Source organism: Mytilus edulis, chromosome 2 (assembly GCF_963676685.1).
Source record: "Mytilus edulis chromosome 2, xbMytEdul2.2, whole genome shotgun sequence".
Classification (NCBI taxonomy): Eukaryota; Metazoa; Mollusca; class Bivalvia; order Mytilida; family Mytilidae; genus Mytilus; species Mytilus edulis.
The window spans coordinates 39,566,182-39,584,632 of record NC_092345.1 but is presented as its reverse complement, the minus strand read 5'-3'; the positions used below and the strand labels follow the sequence as shown (position 1 = coordinate 39,584,632).

The window sequence follows — 18,451 nt, the reverse complement described above, 5'->3', positions numbered from 1 at the left end:
TGATGTTGTATTATCCCTTAATATGTACTGTTAACTTATCTAGTATACTAATCTTCAATAGATCAGAGTGTTAAAATTGAATGTTGATACTTGTTAAAATTAAATGCGTGCATTTCATGGTCAATTAGTACAGGTGTTTGAAAGGTAAATGATTAACTGATGTATCACACAGGTAGAAAAAGTGTTTGATTACGCTCAATGGACTGACACAAAGGTGAAGTGTGCATTGCACTTGTGACTTGCTTGTGATTATTATATATATATTTAAAAAGGAAATTATTTCATATTTGGGTGAGTTTTTCATATAAATCTTTAATCTTGCTGGTTGTATACTGACTTTATGAAATAATTTAACTTAGGGACCATCTGAGAAATAATTCATATACACTAGTTCCAAATACATAATTATTTGTTTTATAATCTCTAAACTAAAGCTAAATGACACTTATACATGTAGTTGAGAGTCTTTCTATTTTCTTATAAGTATATTATTTTCCCGTAGATAGTTATGCACGGGACTAAAGGTGTGTGTGTAACTGGATAGCAGGTGTTTCAATGAGAGATCTACGACTCTATTATTTTTAAGCGTATCAAACATTTGTTTACGTTGGGCATCATATTTTGAGCAGACTAATAGAAAGTGTACAACATCGTCTGTGACTTTGCAGTTTTCACAAATTTCACTTGGGCTTTTCCCTATTTTGTGAAGATATTTATCGACATTAATAGAGCCAGATCGTAATCTGTAAATTATTCGTTCATTTTCTCTATTCATTTGTGGAATAGTAATCTTAAATGATACATTATTTTGGAAGGAGTGTAGTAATCTTCCCTTTGGGTTATCTGACCACTGTTTTTGCCAAATTTGTTTTAAAATGTTTTTTGTTAAACATTTGATGTCTTCTTTATAAAGGGGAATATGACAATCTATTGTATCTTTATTAAGAGCCACTTTGGCAGTCTGGTCTGCAATTTCGTTTCCTAAAATTCCGACGTGGCTTGGGATCCACTCAAATATTACGTTACTACCTAGTTTGACTAACTGGTTGTATAAAAATATAATGTCGTACAATAAATAATTTTTTACCTTAAATAAATTACTCTTTAAGGCTTGGAGAGCTGATAAAGAGTCAACAAACACAATAACATCATATGGTTTAAATTCTTCTAACCATATAAGAGACAGAAATATTGCCATAAGCTCACAAGTGAAAATTGACATATTCTTAGGCAGTTTGAAACCTTTTTTTTATTCCTATTTCAGGTATTGCAAATGCACATGAAGTTTTATTAGAATTTGGATCTTTAGATCCGTCCGTATATATTTTTAACCAGATGCTCCGCAGGGTGCAGCTTTATACGACCGCAGAGGTTGAACCCTGAACAATTGGGGCAAGTATGGACACAACATTCAAGCTGGATTCAGCTCTAAACTTGAATTGTGATAAAATAGTTGACACAGCATAGGTTTCGGACACAGAATGAATGTGGTCTAATGAACTTAAAATATTTTGTTTGCCTTTGAGCAATTCACTATGCTGTTGAATATTAATCCTCTCAAAAAAATGTTTGAAGAAATTTTCTTTTTATTTATGAAATCTGAAATGAGAAAAATTTAACCCCCCCACCCCCCATTTTTTTTTCTCACACCCCCCTCCCTTTCCCTTTTTCCCAAACTGATCTCAATTCAAATTTCTTATGGAGTTTGCAACAATAACTACTCATTTAAATACATCATAAAATATTAAAATGTAACAAAAGGTGCTTGTTATCACTGAATGGTAAAGATTGTTTTAATTTATCAGTTGTTAGTAAAAGTGAATATACATTGTTTATTGTATAAAACAATGATTTAAGTTGATTCAACTACTATTCTGGACAAAGAAAGATAACTCCAATCAATTGAAAATGTCTTGCTATTGCACAATAGTGTGCAATTAGATATTTCTTGTTATTGCACAATACTGTGCAATTGAAAATATTTGCTATTGCACAATACTGTGCAATTGAAAATTTCTTGCTATTGCACAATACTGTGCAATTGAAGATTTCTTGCTATTGCACAATACTGCGCAATTGAAAATTTCTTGCTATTGCACAATACTGTGCAATTGAAGATTTCTTGCTATTGCTGAATACTATGCAGTTGAAAATTTCTTGCTATTGCACAATACTTAATATAATTTTGGATCCTGATTTGAACAAACTTGAAAACTGGGCCCATAATCAAAACTCTAAGTACATGTTTAGATTCAGCATATCAAAAAAGCCCAAGAATTCAATTTTTGTTAAAATCAAACTTAGTTTAATTTTGGACCCTTTGGACTTTAATGTAGACTAATTTGAAAACGGGACTAAAAATTAAGAATCTACATACACAGTTTGATTTGGCATATCAAAGAACCCCAAGTATTCAATTTTTGATGAAATATACAAAATTTATATTTACAAAAGTCACAGACTCAACAAAAACCACATGTGTTTCAAACACTGTGATGATTCTGATCAGAAACCCAAGCTCAAAGCGCTTTCATAACATCAAAATAATAACATGAGAAGGAAATTTACATACATTACAATCAATGTCATCACTGTTTGGGAAAAATGTTAAAGTCATAAGAAACCTCAAATTAAAAAAAAATAATGCATATGATTTTTTATAACTAAATGGATAGTTTTCATTATAAAGCTTATGTGCATATACTTTTTTCTGAAGAAAATTCTTTAATTTATTCATATTTAGAAGAAGTTTACTTTATTTGAATAGCTTCCTTCCAGCAAGCAATTCCCCGGACATATTTTTCGTATGCAAGGTGACCTCAGTGTGACCCATCTCGTAAAAATGCGGTGACCACAATACGCATGGATGTCCTTAAAATAAACTATTATCTGAATTTACATGTTAAACACGTGCTCAATTTCCATGCTTTTTGTTTATTTTTCGTCAATTGTTTACAAACAGGTGACAATCGTTAAACTTCGGCTTCAAAACACGAACTTTAATTACCTGCCATATTTTCACAACAACACTGACCGATTGAAAAAAAAATTGACAATTATACGAAATTTACACGAAAAAAATGATAAATTCGAGCACAGAAGACTAAGTTTATGATGTTTGTATGCATTGGTTCAAGAATTGGAAGAACATTATTTTTCACCGGTCACTCGTTTCTTATGACTTTAAACTTAATTGAGAGGAATTTAATTTATGGCCTTTTTTTTTAGTAATTGATAATTTTTCTAGGGGAAACAATATCACTGTACACTGATTAATTTTGCATATTATTTCAAAATCTTAATTTTTTGACATATTTTTACTTACACTATGAACTTGATGAAATATAAACCGAGACCAGCTCTGAATCAGCCGAAGCAAGTTAATGCGACTTTCATTTTCCTCGTTTTCTGACAAAACAAGTCCTAAAGCTGATGCTTCTGGTATGGTACGGAAGGCTCGTAGAAAATTTGTTGCTTGGCATGTCTGGCCTTTTTGCGAATCTAACATATGGAACAAAAATCCCAACTCACAAGAAAGGCAGAATTCCTTCTTGCACAAATGATTCAACAAGGCAACTCGCAATGGCTCGATATAGTACAAAACCTGTAAAATAAATACATGACCATTTTCATTTTTGTTTAATAGATATAATTACATTAAGTCACACATGTACTAAGTTTATTTCTATTCTGTCCCTGTCCAGTCACAAAATGGACTTTTTTGTGTTGTCTTCTCTAGTATAACTCACCTCAATTGTCTATTGAAATATAGATTATAAGATTAACAAGAGTGCTCACATCATGCACATTAAAATATCTATTTTGCTCTACTGATCCTGATTTAAATTTCTTTTGAAAGCCTTAGCATTAAGGTTTGATAACAGGTATCATAGGTATGACATACACACTACATTATAAATAATAAATAAATAATAAGTTCAGATTAACCCTTAGATACATGAGATAGCATTACACTGTTTCCTCTTTCCCCAACCACTTCACTATTTGTTTCCAGAGGTTGATTACCAGCTTTTAAGTTACTTTAAAATATTAATACTTTTTTAAAGATTCAATGTCTAAGAAGATGCATGCATATTTATGCATGTTTTCATTGAGTTTATTGAAAACAGGAATGTGTCCCTAGTACACGGATGCCCCATCCGCACCATCATTTTCTATGTTCAGTTGACCTTGAAAATGTGGTAAAAACTCTAATTTGGCATTCAAATTAGAAAGATCATATCATAGGGAACATTTGTACTAAGTTTCAAGTTGATTGGACTTCAACTGCATCAAAAACTACCTCAACCAAAAACTTGTGGTACAATTTTAGAAATATCCATACACCATTCCACAAGTTATTGTCTGGAAACTAGAACCAGATGCTCCACAGGGTGCAGCTTTATATGACCCCAGAGGTCAAACCCTGAACAGTTGGGGCAAGTATGGAAACAACATTTAAGCTTGAATTTGGATTGTGATTAAATAGTTGACACGACATAGGTTTCAGACACAGAATGAATGTGGTCAAAGAACTTACCGGTAAACTTAAACTAGAGGCTCTTAAGAGCCTGTGTCGCTCACCTTGGTCTATGTGAATATTAAAAAAAGGACAGATGGATTCATGACAAAATTTTGTTTTGTTGATGGTGATGTGTATGTACATCTTACTTTACTGAACATTCTTGCGGCCAACAATTATTTCTATCTATATTGAACTTGGCCCAGAAGTTTCAGTGGAAAATGTTAGTAAAAATTTACAAGTTTTATGAAAATTGTTAAAAATTGACTATAAAGGGCAATAACTCCTAAAAGGGGTCAACTGACCATTTCGGTCATGTTGACTTATTTGTAAATCTTACTATGCTGAACATTATTGCAGTTTACAGTTTATCTCTATCTATAATAATATTCAAGGTAATAACCAAAAACAGCAAAATTTCCTTAAAATTACCAATTCAGGGGCAGCAACCCAACAACGGGTTGTCCGATTCATCTGACAATTTCAGGGCAGATAGATTTTGACCTGATAAACAATTTTACTCCTGTCAGATTTGCTCTAAATGCTTTGGTTTTTGAGTTATAAGCCAAAAACTGCATTTTACCCTTATGTTCTATTTTTAGCCATGGCAGCCATCTTGGTTGGTTGGCCGGGTCACGCCACACATTTTTTAAACTAGATACCCCAAAGATGACTGTGGCCAAGTTTGGATTAATTTGGCCATGTAGTTTCAGAGGAGAAGATTTTTGTAAAAGATTACTAAGATTTACGAAAAATGGTTAAAAATTGACTATAAAGGGCAATAACTCCTAAAGGGGTCAACTGACCATTTCGGTCATGTTGACTTATTTGTAAATCTTACTTTGCTGAACATTATTGCAGTTTACAGTTTATCTCTATCTTTAATAATATTCAAGATAATAACCAAAAACAGCAAAATTTCCTTAAAATTACCAATTCAGGGGCAGCAACCTAACAAGGGGTTGTCCGATTCATCTGAAAATTTCAGGGCAGATAGATCTTGACCTGATAAACAATTGTACCCCATGTCAGATTTGCTCTAAATGCATTGGTTTTTGAGTTATAAGCCAAAAACTGCATTTTACCCCTATGGTCTATTTTTAGCCATGGCGGCCATCTTGGTTGGTTGGCCGGGTCAAGCCACACATTTTTTAAACTAGATACCCCAATGATGATTGTGGCCAAGTTTGGATTAATTTGGCTCAGTAGTTTCAGAGGAGAAGATTTTTGTAAAAGTTAACGACGACGGACGCAGGACGACGACGGACGACGGACGCAAAGTGATGGGAAAAGCTCACTTGGCCCTTCGGGCCAGGTGAGCTAAAAATTTAAATTGGACAATTACCTTTATGGTCCAATATCCAAAATCTAAATACATCATAGAAAATCTAAATATATCATAGAACCCCAAGAATTCAATTTTTGATGAAATCAAATAATGTTCAATTTTAGACCCTTTAAACCTCAATGTGGACCAATTTGATAACCGGGCCCAAATATTAAAAATATAAATACATGGTTAGATTCAGCATATTGAAGAACCCCATATATTCAATTTTTGTTGAAATCAAACAAAGTTTAATTTTTGACCCTTTGGACCTTAATGTAGACCAATTTGAAAACGGGATAATACTGTGCAATTGAACATTTCTTGCTATTGCACAAAACTGTGCAATTGAAAATTTCTTGCTATTGTGCAATTAGATAAAATTGAGAATGGAAATGGGGAATGTGTCAAAGAGACAACAACCCGACCAAATAAAAAACAACAGCAAAGGGTCACCAACAGGTCTCCAATGTAGCGAGAAATTCCCGCACCCGGAGGCGTCCTTCAGCTGGCCCCTCAACAAATATATACTAGTCCAGTGATAATGAACGCCATACTAATTTCCAAATTGTACACAAGAAACTAAAATTAAAATAATACAAGACTAACAAAGACCAGAGGCTCCTGACTTGGGACAGGCGCAAAAATGTGGCGGGGTTAAACATGTTTGTGAGATCTCAACCCTCCCCCTATACCTCTAACCAATGTAGTAAAGTAAACGCATAACAATACGCACATTAAAATTCAGTTCAAGAGAAATCCGAGTCTGATGTCAGAAGATGTAACCAACGAAAATAAACAAAATGACAATAATACATACCGTAAATAACAACAGACTACTAGCAGTTAACTGACATGCCAGCTCCAGACTTCAATTAAACTGACTGAAAGATATTTATTGCTATTGTGCAATACTGTGCAATTGAAGATTTCTTGCTATTGCACAATACTGTGCAATTGAAGATTTTTTGCTATTGCGCAATACTGTGCAATTGAAAATTTCTTGCTATTGCACAATACTGTGCAATTGAAGATTTCTTGCTATTGCGGAATACTGTGCAATTGAAATTTTCTAGTACATGTTTAGATTCAGCATATCAAAGAATCCCAGGAATTCAATTTTTGTAAAAATCAAGCTAAGTTTAATTTTGGACCCTTTGGACCTTAATGTAGACCAATTTGAAAACAGGACCAAAAATTATGAATCTAAATACACAGTTAGATTTGGCATATCAAAGAACCCCAATAATTCATTTTTTGATGAAATCAAACAAAGTTTAATTTTGGCCCCTTTTGGCCCCTAATTCCTAAACTGTTGGGACTTAAACTCCCAAAATCAATCCAAACCTTCCTTTTGTGGCCATAGACCTTATGTTAAAATTTCATAGATTTCTGTTACTTATACTTTAGTTATTGTGCTAAAACCAAGAAAAATGCTTATTTGGGCCCTTTTTGGCCCCTAATTCCTAAACTGTTGGGACCAAAACACCCAAAATCAATCCCTACCTTCCTTTAATGGTCATAAACCTTGTGTTTAAATTTCATAGATTTCTATTTACCTTTACTAAAGTTAGAGTGCGAAAACCAAATGTCTTCGGACGACGACGACGCCAATGTCATACCAATAAACGACCGCAAAATAAAAATTAAAAAAATTAAAGAACCTTAGTGAGCACGCTCACATACCCCACGTCCCCACATTGTCATTGGAGAAATTAAATAAGTATAAGAAAAAATATTGAATAATAATTTCCTGTCAATTTAAATAGTATGTCCTTATTATCTACAAAATTTCATGAAATTCTGTTGTGTGTTTTCAGAGGAGTTGAGATGACAAACTGTTGCAGAAGTACATTGAAGCAAAACAGTTCAAAGGGGCATAACTCCTAGAAAAAAATTGAACCGTAATGTCCTGTTGATATGCACATCTACATAGTATGTCCTTATTATCTACAAAGTTTCATGAAATTCTGTTGTGTGGTTTGAGAGGAGTTGCGATGACAAACTGTTGCAGTAGTACATTAAAGTAAATAAGTTCAAAGGGGCATAACTCCTAGAAAAAAAATTGAATCACAATTTCCCGTCGATATGCACAACTACATAGTATGTCCTTATTATCTGAAAAGGTTTCGTGAAATTCTGTTGTGTGGTTTGAGAGGAGTTGCTATGACAAACTGTTGCAGTAATACATTAAAGTAAATAAGTTCAAAGGGGCGTAACTCCTAGAAAAAAATTTGTATCGCAATCCTGTTGATATGCACAACTACATAGTATGTCCTTATTATCTGAAAAGGTTTCGTGAAATTCTGTTGTGTGGTTTGAGAGGAGTTGCGATGACAAACTGTTGCAGTAGTACATTAAAGTAAATAAGTTCAAAGGGGCGTAACTCCTAGAAAAAAAATTGAATCGCAATTTCCCGTCGATATGCACAACTACATAGTATGTCCTTATTATCTGAAAAGGTTTCGTGAAATTATGTTGTGTGGTTTGAGAGGAGTTGCGATGACAAACTGATGTAGTAATACATTAAAGTAAATAAGTTCAAAGGGGCGTAACTCCTAGAAAAAAAATTGAATCGCAATTTCCCGTTGATATGCACAACTACATAGTATGTCCTTATTATCTGAAAAGGTTTCGTGAAATTCTGTTGTGTGGTTTGAGAGGAGTTGCGATGACAAGAAACAGGACTGACGGACTGACGGACAGACGGACGGACGGACGGACGGACGGGTCAAAAACATTATACCCTCCGCAACTTCGTTGCGTGGGGTATAATAAATTGGGAATGTGTCTAAAGGGACACAGATGATGCCCCCCGCTAGCATGTAACGTTATAAAGGGACATAACTCAAGAACTGTAAAAGTGAAGCTGCCAATAATTGAACTTGAACTGAGTTTACAGGTAATAAGCATTATATAGGTACACATTTCATTAAATTTAGTTGAGACAAACTTAAGTTAAGAAAATAGAAACGAAAAAAATCTTCCAATTTTTTCATTTGTAAAGGGGCATAACCCTAGAATGGTAATCAAAGTGAATGGTAAAGGTTGTTTTCATTTATTAGTTGGTAGTAAAAGTGAATATTGCATTGTATATTGTATATAGCATTGATTTAAGTTGATTCAACTACTATTCTGGACAAAGAAAGATAACTCCAATTTTCAAAGAATATTACCTAAAGCATTGGTTTTAGGTGATTCAACAATCATTCTGGACAAAGAAAGATAACTCCAATTTATTGTCTTGAAACTACAAAAATGCTTGTTTTTGGACCCTTAATCCTAGACTGTTTGTCCCATAACCCTTAAAATATATCACAACCTTCTACTTATGGTATTAAACATGGTGGTACAATTTCAGAACAATTGAAATACTTATACACAACTTATTGTCCTGACACTATATAAATGCTTGTTTTGGGCCTTTTGGGCCCCTAATTCCTAAACTTTAGGGACCATAACCCCCAAAATCAACCCCAAGCTTCCTTTTGTGGTTATAAACACTGTGTTAAAATTTTATTGATTTCTATTTACTTATACTAAAGTTATTATCCGGAAACCATCTGTCTTTGGTTGACGCTGACGACGACGTGATACCAATATACGACCGCGGTCGTATAAAAATTGGACCACACTTGTAAACTATGTAACAATAATTGATCAAACTTTGTATACCTGCAACATACAATTACAGTAAGCATTAGGGATACCAGTTTCTAAGCCAGCAAAGTGTGTTTTATTGTAATGTCTGAAGTCAAAGTCTTCTAATCCTAGCTTGGAGTATTTCAGATCTACTTTTTGGTATCTCTTGGGAACAACTACAAATGGATCTTCACCTGAAAATAATAAGAGATAATGAGATGAGTTTTGCCTAACTATTGCACTTTTGAATATTATCTTTATACACATACATGCACAGTAAAATACAAATTTTTTGGAGAGAATTTTTTTTTCTTGCTTCATTTCAAAATTAATATTTATATCATACATAAATAAAAGAAGAATGAGTTCATGGAATACAGAACCCTACTAGTAAATATACAAGGATCAATGTACCCATTCAAAATGATTGAAGTTTGGTTTTCTTTGAAACTTAAGGCAGAAATGATAAATTCAGCATTCTTTTCATTAATAAATATGATAATATAGGCTTATCAATTAAAAATATAAATTTTTGAAATATAAATGAAAATTGGCATCTTAGGTGATTAGGTGATTAAGTAGATCCATCTTAGAAATGTTATAAAGAAATTGACTTGAAATTAGGAAGTCATCAAGATTTTAATAAAATAGGGTAATACATAAAAGTGATATTATGCAACATAATAACAGTCACTCTTTCTAATAACAAAAACTTTTTTGCAAGGGTTAAGTTAACTGTCATTGTTCAAAATTGAGTATTAAATTTCAATGCTTTTGACAACTCTGACAAGTCTATATTGTAACAAGAGGCTGTCAAATTGACGACAAACCAGATTTTCCTGTATGAAAAATGGTATTTGGAAATCTGAACCCCTAAACAGGATCCTGATAATAAACTAGAGGCTACTAAGAGACTGTGTCGCTCAACTGATTCTATATTGATTTTGGAAATCATGTAAAAGATTAAGACGATGACACTCAGAAAGCACCTCAGAAAAAACATTCATACCTAAAACAGAAACAGCAATTACAATAATTAAAATTCTGGATTTTTGCCTAATATAAATTTTTCAACTGCGTTCATACAATCTTTCAAATCTATAATTTGTGGAAATACAAACAATCAATACAAGGAAACAGTTCTGTATTTGCTAAATACATTATTATATAAATGCAAACCAACTAGGCCACTAGGATAACTAAGATTACCTATCAAGCAGTATAGCGAAAACTCTTTATTCTAATAATTCTAAAAGAACAGAGTTCCAATGTCCCCACATAGCTGCTATTATTAGCACATATTTTATCTATCCAAGGGCAATGACTTTTATTTGTTCTTTAAAACAATTTAGAAATTTACTTAGAGAAATGAACGCTTCAAAGCAAATGCAATATGATTTCTGTAATAATATCATTCCAACAGGCATAAATAGTTTATATTATTTGATCAGCACTTATTTTCATGTGTCAAAGACATTGCTGATATAAACCTATGATGTGCGTTTAAGTCTAATAAAATTCTGGCAAAAATTTTACACTAAAGTGTTAACAATGCAATTTTCCATATAATTATATAATAGAGGCATAACTTTTTAAAATAAATTGGGAAAGTGTCACTGGGACACAGATGATGTCCCTGCTTATATATAACATTATAAAGGGACATAACTAAAAAACATACTTTTTTTTCCATTTGTAAAGTAGCATAATACAAGAATGGCAAAAGTCAGACCCCCACCAAAATTCAAATTTGATTTGTATTGGTGTGCGTGGTAATATAAGTTTTATAACATTTGGTTAAGTAAAATAATGGAAAATAAAAATTCAGCAAATATTCCATTTGTAAAGGGGGATAACAATAGAAACGTAAAAGTGACACCAAACAAATTCAGACTTGATCTGTGTTTTGTAGTAATAAACATTGTGTATAAATTTCATAACATTCAGTTAAAGAGACCAGACACCAATTTCAGGATGTATGGACATAGAGACAGACAAGGGTAAAACTTATTATTTCTTATGCAGCAAATATCCTGCAATCTGATTGGTTAATTACCCTGGTGTAAATAACACCCCACCCTTGTTCACCCCGGGATAAATAAAATTTTGCCAAAAAAAATTAATTTATTTTTCTCATGTTTCTTGCCGAAATTAAAAAAAAAAAAATGTCAAAAAAAAAAAATATGTCAAAAATAAAAAATAGATAAATTTGAGGACAAAAATAATAAAAATGATAAATATTAAATTTTATTTTTTTAATAATTTTTTTTTTACCCGAAAATTCAAAAGAACACAAAATTTTTCTGAATTTTCCCCAGAATAAAGAACTAGAGGCTCTAAAGAGCCTGTGTCGCTCACCTTGGTCTATGTGAATATTAAACAATGGACACAGATGGATTCATGACAAAATTGTGTTTTGGTGATGGTGATGTGTTTGTAGATCTTACTTTACTAAACATTCTTGCTGCTTACAATTATCTCTATCTATAACAGTACTTTCTGTGGAAAATGTTATTGAAAATCTTCAAATTTTAAGAAAATTGTTAAAAATTGACTATGAAGGGCAATAACTCCTTAGGGGGTCAATTGACTATTTTGGTCATACTGACTTATTTTTTTTACTTTGCTGTACATTATTGCTGTTTACAGTTTATCTCTATCTATAATAATATTCAAGATAATAACAAAAAAACAGCAAAATTTCCTCAAAACTACCAATTCAGGGGCAGCAACCTAACAACCGATTATCCTATTCATCTGAAAATTCCAGGGCAGACAGATCGTGACCTGATCAACAATTTTACCACATGTCAGATTTGCTCTAAATGCTTTGGTTTTTGAGTTATAAGCCAAAAACTGCATTTTACCCCTATGTTCTATTTTTAGCCATGGCGGCCATCTTGGTTGGTTGGGCGGGGCATCCGACACATTTTTTTAACTAAATACCTCAATGATGATTATGGCCAAGTTTGGTTAAATTTGGCCCAGTAGTTTCAGAGGAGAAGATTTTTCTAAAAGATTACTAAGATTTACGAAAAATGGTTAAAAATTGGCTATAAAGGGCAATAACTCCTAAAGGGGTCAACTGACCATTTTTGTCATGTTGACTTATTTGTAGATCTTACTTTGCTGAACATTATTGCTGTTTACAGTTTATCTCTATCTATAATAATATTCAGGATAATAACCAAAAACAGCAAAATTTCCTTAAAATTACCATTTCAGGGGCAGCAACCCAACAACGAAATGTCCGATTCATCTGAAAATTTCAGGGCAGATAGATCTTGACCTGATGAACAATATTACCCCCATGTCAGACTTGCTCTAAATGCTTTGGTTTTTGAGTTATAAGCCAAAAACTGCATTTTACCCCTATGTTCTATTTTTAGCCATGGCGGCCATCTTGGTTGGTTGGCCGGGTCACCGGACACATTTTTTAAACTAGATGCCCCAATGATGATTGTGGCCAAGTTTGGTTAAATTTGGCCCAGTAGTTTCAGAGGAGAAGATTTTTGTAAAAGTTAACGCCGGACGACGGACGACGGACGCCAAGTGATGGGAAAAGCTCACTTGGCCCTTCGGGCCAGGTGAGCTAAAAAAAGTATAAATTTGACAACAGGCAGCAACATCGCAGTTAAACTGGAAATTTTCATTACCAATTTTCAATTTTACATCCTGGTTTAAAAATGAGTAAAGGAATTGTTCCTAAGAAATAAATTCATTATCTTGGTGTAATCAGGGGTGTACAGAATTTTACACCCCTGATTTCACCAAGATAACTAATAATGCCCCACCCGCTACACTAAAAGACCTGTGTACATGAGAACCTTTACAAATCATGACAGAGGGAGGGATGGTGGAACAGATGCCTAGTATTTCTTTTGCCAAGTTCTTAAAACAAACTCAATCATAACAAATCATTACACTTACCTCTACCTATTGGAGATTCAGGAACAGATTTCCCTTTCTTGGACCCCTTTTTATCATTACCAATTTTGTATGGAATTTGATTGATACCTATTCCACTTCCCTGTGGCAATTTAGCATAGCCAACATTATGTTGCACTTTCATGCTCCTAAGTATCTCATTGTCCACAGGCATAGGTTTCCTAAATATACAACATTTTAAGCAAATAAACATTAAAATTTATAAATTAATTCAATAGACCAATTGAGAAATTGTATTCTATTATTGAAATGTCATTGTTTCAGGTGCTACATTTTACCTGTTTCTTTTTTTTTATAAAGTTTTACACACGTTGGATAAAGCAAACCCAATAGACAACTTTCAAATTCAATGCATTTCCGTCAAAAACTTTAGTAAACATCATTGGTGCGTTTAGAGGCATCACCACTTCCGTTCCAATGTTGAGCGATTAGTTGGAAAACTATGATTCTTTATTGCATGAATGATTTGGTAAATTGAATTTCTCAAAATTGACAATCGGCCTTGATATTATTATGGAATTGGTATTAAGTACATACAGAACAAACATTATTTCTAGATTATCCTGCACAATGACGATCACGTATATGCTTGATGAACATTAATAGTGCAGGGATCCAAGCAATCCCCTCTATCTGGTAAATGACATCATAAAGGCACACATAATTGATGACTTTATACTGGTGAAGGACCAACTCGAAAGTGGTCTACTGAGCTGTAGAGGGTTGGTAGGGGTTTATTCTGGTTATTCCTACATTTTGAATTTTATAGGTAAAATAGTAAAATTTTATGTAGGAGATCCCAGAATTTGTATGTAAACAATCAGATTATGTAGGATTATATTGTAACAACACTTAACTAATTATTTAAGGTAAATCCAGGTAATTCTTGTGGAAAATAAAGAAAAAGAATATAAATTTTATTACAATATTTTATAATCAGTCAATATTTCAATATTTTATATATAAATTTATTAAAGCAAATTTTTAGTAAATAATTTTCAAAAACACCAAATGAATTTATAAGCTCAATGTTATTCACAAGTATTCGAAATTATTTAGGTGAAATAACATCAATATATGTATATAAAAGTACATTTGTAAATGATATCAATTGAAATATAAAGTTAACTAAATTGTACATATGTAGTAATTTTTCTTTGAAATAAAGCACTAAATTTTGAGTTACACTATAGCTACATACTTATTGAAATAAAGAACCAAAAGTACACTAAATTGACATTAAAGCAGAGCACTTATACAGTAATAAATTTCACTTAATTAAACACACAAGAGCATACAAAGTCTGAATGAATGTTCAGTAGATGAGATGTAGCATCTACATACTAGATTGGCGCAATTTCATCATTCTGTAACCTTGTTTTCAATGTTTGAATACAAAAATTAGACAAGAGGCTGTCACAACGACAGCAAACCGGATTTATTTACATTTATTTGTGTCCTGGCAATATCACAAGAACCATTACTGATGAATGGTGAAAGTGAAAATCATCAATATCAAATTTGACCTCCATTTTGTCATCAGTATCAACATTTTGAAATAATAATATTTGAAAAGCTTAGATTGAATGGTTCATGAGTAAATGCAACAACGTGAATGGAAACGCCATTTTACAATCTTTCAAGAACCATAACTCCTGAACAGTAAAAGTCAAAATCGTCATTATGGAACTTGACCTCTATTTTGTCATCAGTAACAACATATTAAAATTTCAAAAGCTTTGGTTGAATGGTTCATGAGAAAATGCACGGACATGACGGGAAACACCATTTTTCAATCTTTCAAGAACCATAACTCCTGAACGGTAAAAGTCAAAATCGTCATTATTGAACTTGACCTCCATTTTGTCATCAGTAACAGCATATTTAAATTTCAGAAGCTTTGGTAGAACAGTTCATGCATAAATGCACGGACACGACTGGAAACTCCATTTTTCAATCTTTCAAGAACCATAACTCCTGAACGGTAAAAGTCAAAATCGTCATTATTGAACTTGACCTCCATTTTGTCATCAGTAACAGCATATTTAAATTTCGGAAGCTTTGGTAGAACAGTTCATGCATAAATGCACGGACACGACTGGAAACTCCATTTTTCAATCTTTCAAGAACCATAACTCCTGAACGGTAAAAGTCAAAATCGTCATTATTGAACTTGACCTCCATTCTGTTATCAGTAACAACATATTAAAATTTGGGAAGCTTTAGTAGAACAGTTCATGAGAAAAAGCACGGACACGACTGAAAACTCCATTTTTCAATCTTTCAAGAACCATAACTCCTGAACGGTAAAAGTCAAAATCACCATTATTTAACTTGACCTCCATATAGTTGTCAGTAATAACATATTAAAATTTTAAAAGCTTTGGTTGACCGGTTCATGAGTAAATGCACGGACAACATTTGATTGCCGCCTTTCAAGAACCATAACTCCTGAATGGTAAAAGTCAAAATCGACATTATTGAACTTGACCTTCGTATAGTTGTCAGTAATAACATATTAAAATTTTAAAAGCTTTGGTTGAACGGTTCATGAGTTAATGCACGGACAACATTTGATTGCCGCCCGCCCACCCGCCCGCCCGCCCGCCCGCCGTACATCCCCAAATCAATAACCGACATTTTTGTCACAAAAATCCAGTTAAAAATGTAGTATATTTCAATATGCGACAACTCTCCACAAGAGACCAAAATGACACAGAAATTAACAACTATAGGTCACCGAATGGCCTTCAACAATGAGCAAAGCACATATCGCATAGTCAGCTTAAAGACCCCCGAAATGACAAATAGAAATACATCTCACAACCAGGTGCTCCGCAGGGCGCAGCTTTATACGACTGCAGAGGTCGAACCCTGAACAGTTGGGGCAAGTATGGACAAAACATTCAAGCGTGATACAGCTCTGAATTTGGATTGTGATCAAATTTTTAACAATACATGGTTTTTTTTTACACAAAACAAATGTCAAGATTTTACAAATCAATTAAAGATTTCTTCTTCAAACTTTTTAAATCTAAAATTAAATAGTTGACACAGCATAGGTTTCTGACACAGAATGAATGTGGTCTAATGAACTTAAAAGTTTTTTTTTGCCTTTGAGCAATTCACTATGCTGTTGAATATTAATCCTCTCAAAAAAATGTTTGAAGAAATTTTCTTTTTATTTATGAAATCTGAAATGAGAAAAATTTAATGTTTTATTTTATCACCTTGCACTTTCATGACTTGGCTGTGGTTTTCTACAGCAGTTGGTTCAAATTTCTGACCAGTTGAACAATTTGGTTTAATAAAACAAATTGCAATTTGGTCAAAATTTTGAATGAGTTGCAATTGGTGGAGAGCAACACTAACAGTCAACTCACTGTAAATACATCATAAAATATTAAAATGTAAAATAAAGTGCTTGTTATCACTGAATGGTAAAGATTGGTTGGTAGTAAAAGTGAATATACATTGTTTATTGTATAAAACAATAAAAAAAACTTCATCAGAAACATTTTATATTGGCAAATTTCCAATGAAGTTATTTACATAAAGTTATTGGCAAATAAAAATAGAAAATGAGATCATAGTCATGTCTGGCAAATGTCCAACATACACTATCTAAAAACATTTTAGATAAGATAAGGGAAAAAAGCTTCATCAGCAACATTTTATATTGGCAAATTTCCAATGAAGTTATTTACATAAAGTTATTGGCAAATAAAAATAGAAAATGACATCATAGTCATGTCTGGCAAATTTCCAACATATATTATCAACTACTATTCTATACAAAGAAAGATAACTCCAATTGAAAATTAATTGCTATTGCACAATATTGTGCAATTAGATATTTCTTGCTATTGTGCAATACTGTGCAATTCAAAATTTCTTGCTATTGCACAATACTTGATATGGAATCCTGATTTGGACCAACTTGAAAACTGGGCCCATAATCATGTTTAGATAAAGCATATCAAATAAGCCCAAGAATTAAATTTTTGATAAAATCAAACTTAGTTTAATTTTGGACCCTTTGGACCTTAATGTAGACCAATTTGAAAACTGGACCAACAAGTGAAACTGTGAGCTACTGCTCACTGATGATACCCCCGCCGCAAGTGGATAATATTAATAGTGTAAAAATATGCAAGTGTTCGGTAAACAGGAAGTTGTCAAGTGATGAATCTGAAAACGCATCACACAGTAAAGCTGACTTATATAAATCCTGAAACCAAATTTCAGAAATCCTTGTATTGTAGTTCCTGAGAAAAATGTGACGAAAATTTTCAACTTGGCTATCATGTGTAAAATCATACAAGTGTTCGGTAAACAGGAAGTTGTCGAGTGATGAATCTGAAAACGCATCACACAGTAAAGCTGACTTATATAAATATTGAAACCAAATTTCAGAAATCCTTGTATTGTAGTTCCTGAGAAAAATGTGACGAAAATTTTCAATTTGGCTATCATGTGTAAAATCAAACAAGTGTTCGGTAAACAGGAAGTTGTCAAGTGATGAATCTGAAAACGCATCACACGGTATGGCTGACATATATAAATGTTGATACCAAATTACAGAAAGGGTGGATGTGTAGTTCCTTAGAAAAATGTGACGAAAGTTTTGTGGGACGGACTGACTGACGGACGGACTGATTGACGGACGGACGGACTGACAGACAGAGGTAAAACAGTATACCCCCCCTTTTTTAAAGCGGGGGTATAAAAATTAGGAATCTACATACACAGTTAGATTTGGCATATCAAAGAACCCATTTATTCAATTTTTGATGAAATCAAACAAAGTTTAATTTTGGACCCCAATTTGGACCAACTTGAAAACTAGGCCAATAATTAACCAGATGCTCCGCAGGGCGTAGCTTTATACGACCGCAGAGGTTGAACCCTGAACGGTTGGGGCAAGTATGGACACAACATTCAAGCTGGATTCAGCTCAAAATTTGGATTGTGATTAAATAGTTGACACAGCATAGGTTTCTGACACAGAA

The 18,451-nt window shown here is 33.0% G+C and overlaps 1 protein-coding gene across 6 annotated transcripts in view; it reads right to left on the bottom strand.

Moving 5' to 3' along the window:
• The window catches only part of LOC139510158 (PAN2-PAN3 deadenylation complex catalytic subunit PAN2-like), a 312,625-nt gene that overhangs the window by 118,798 nt on the left and 175,376 nt on the right, over positions 1–18,451 (bottom strand). For all 6 annotated transcript variants that reach the window (XM_071296503.1, XM_071296504.1, XM_071296507.1 and 3 more), the window contains 3 exons: positions 13,422–13,600; positions 9,525–9,685; positions 3,326–3,604 (listed from right to left, as the gene is read on the bottom strand). In XM_071296503.1, coding sequence (XP_071152604.1) covers positions 3,326–3,604; positions 9,525–9,685; positions 13,422–13,600 — 619 coding nt within the window. The remainder of the gene's footprint in view (positions 1–3,325; positions 3,605–9,524; positions 9,686–13,421; positions 13,601–18,451) is intronic.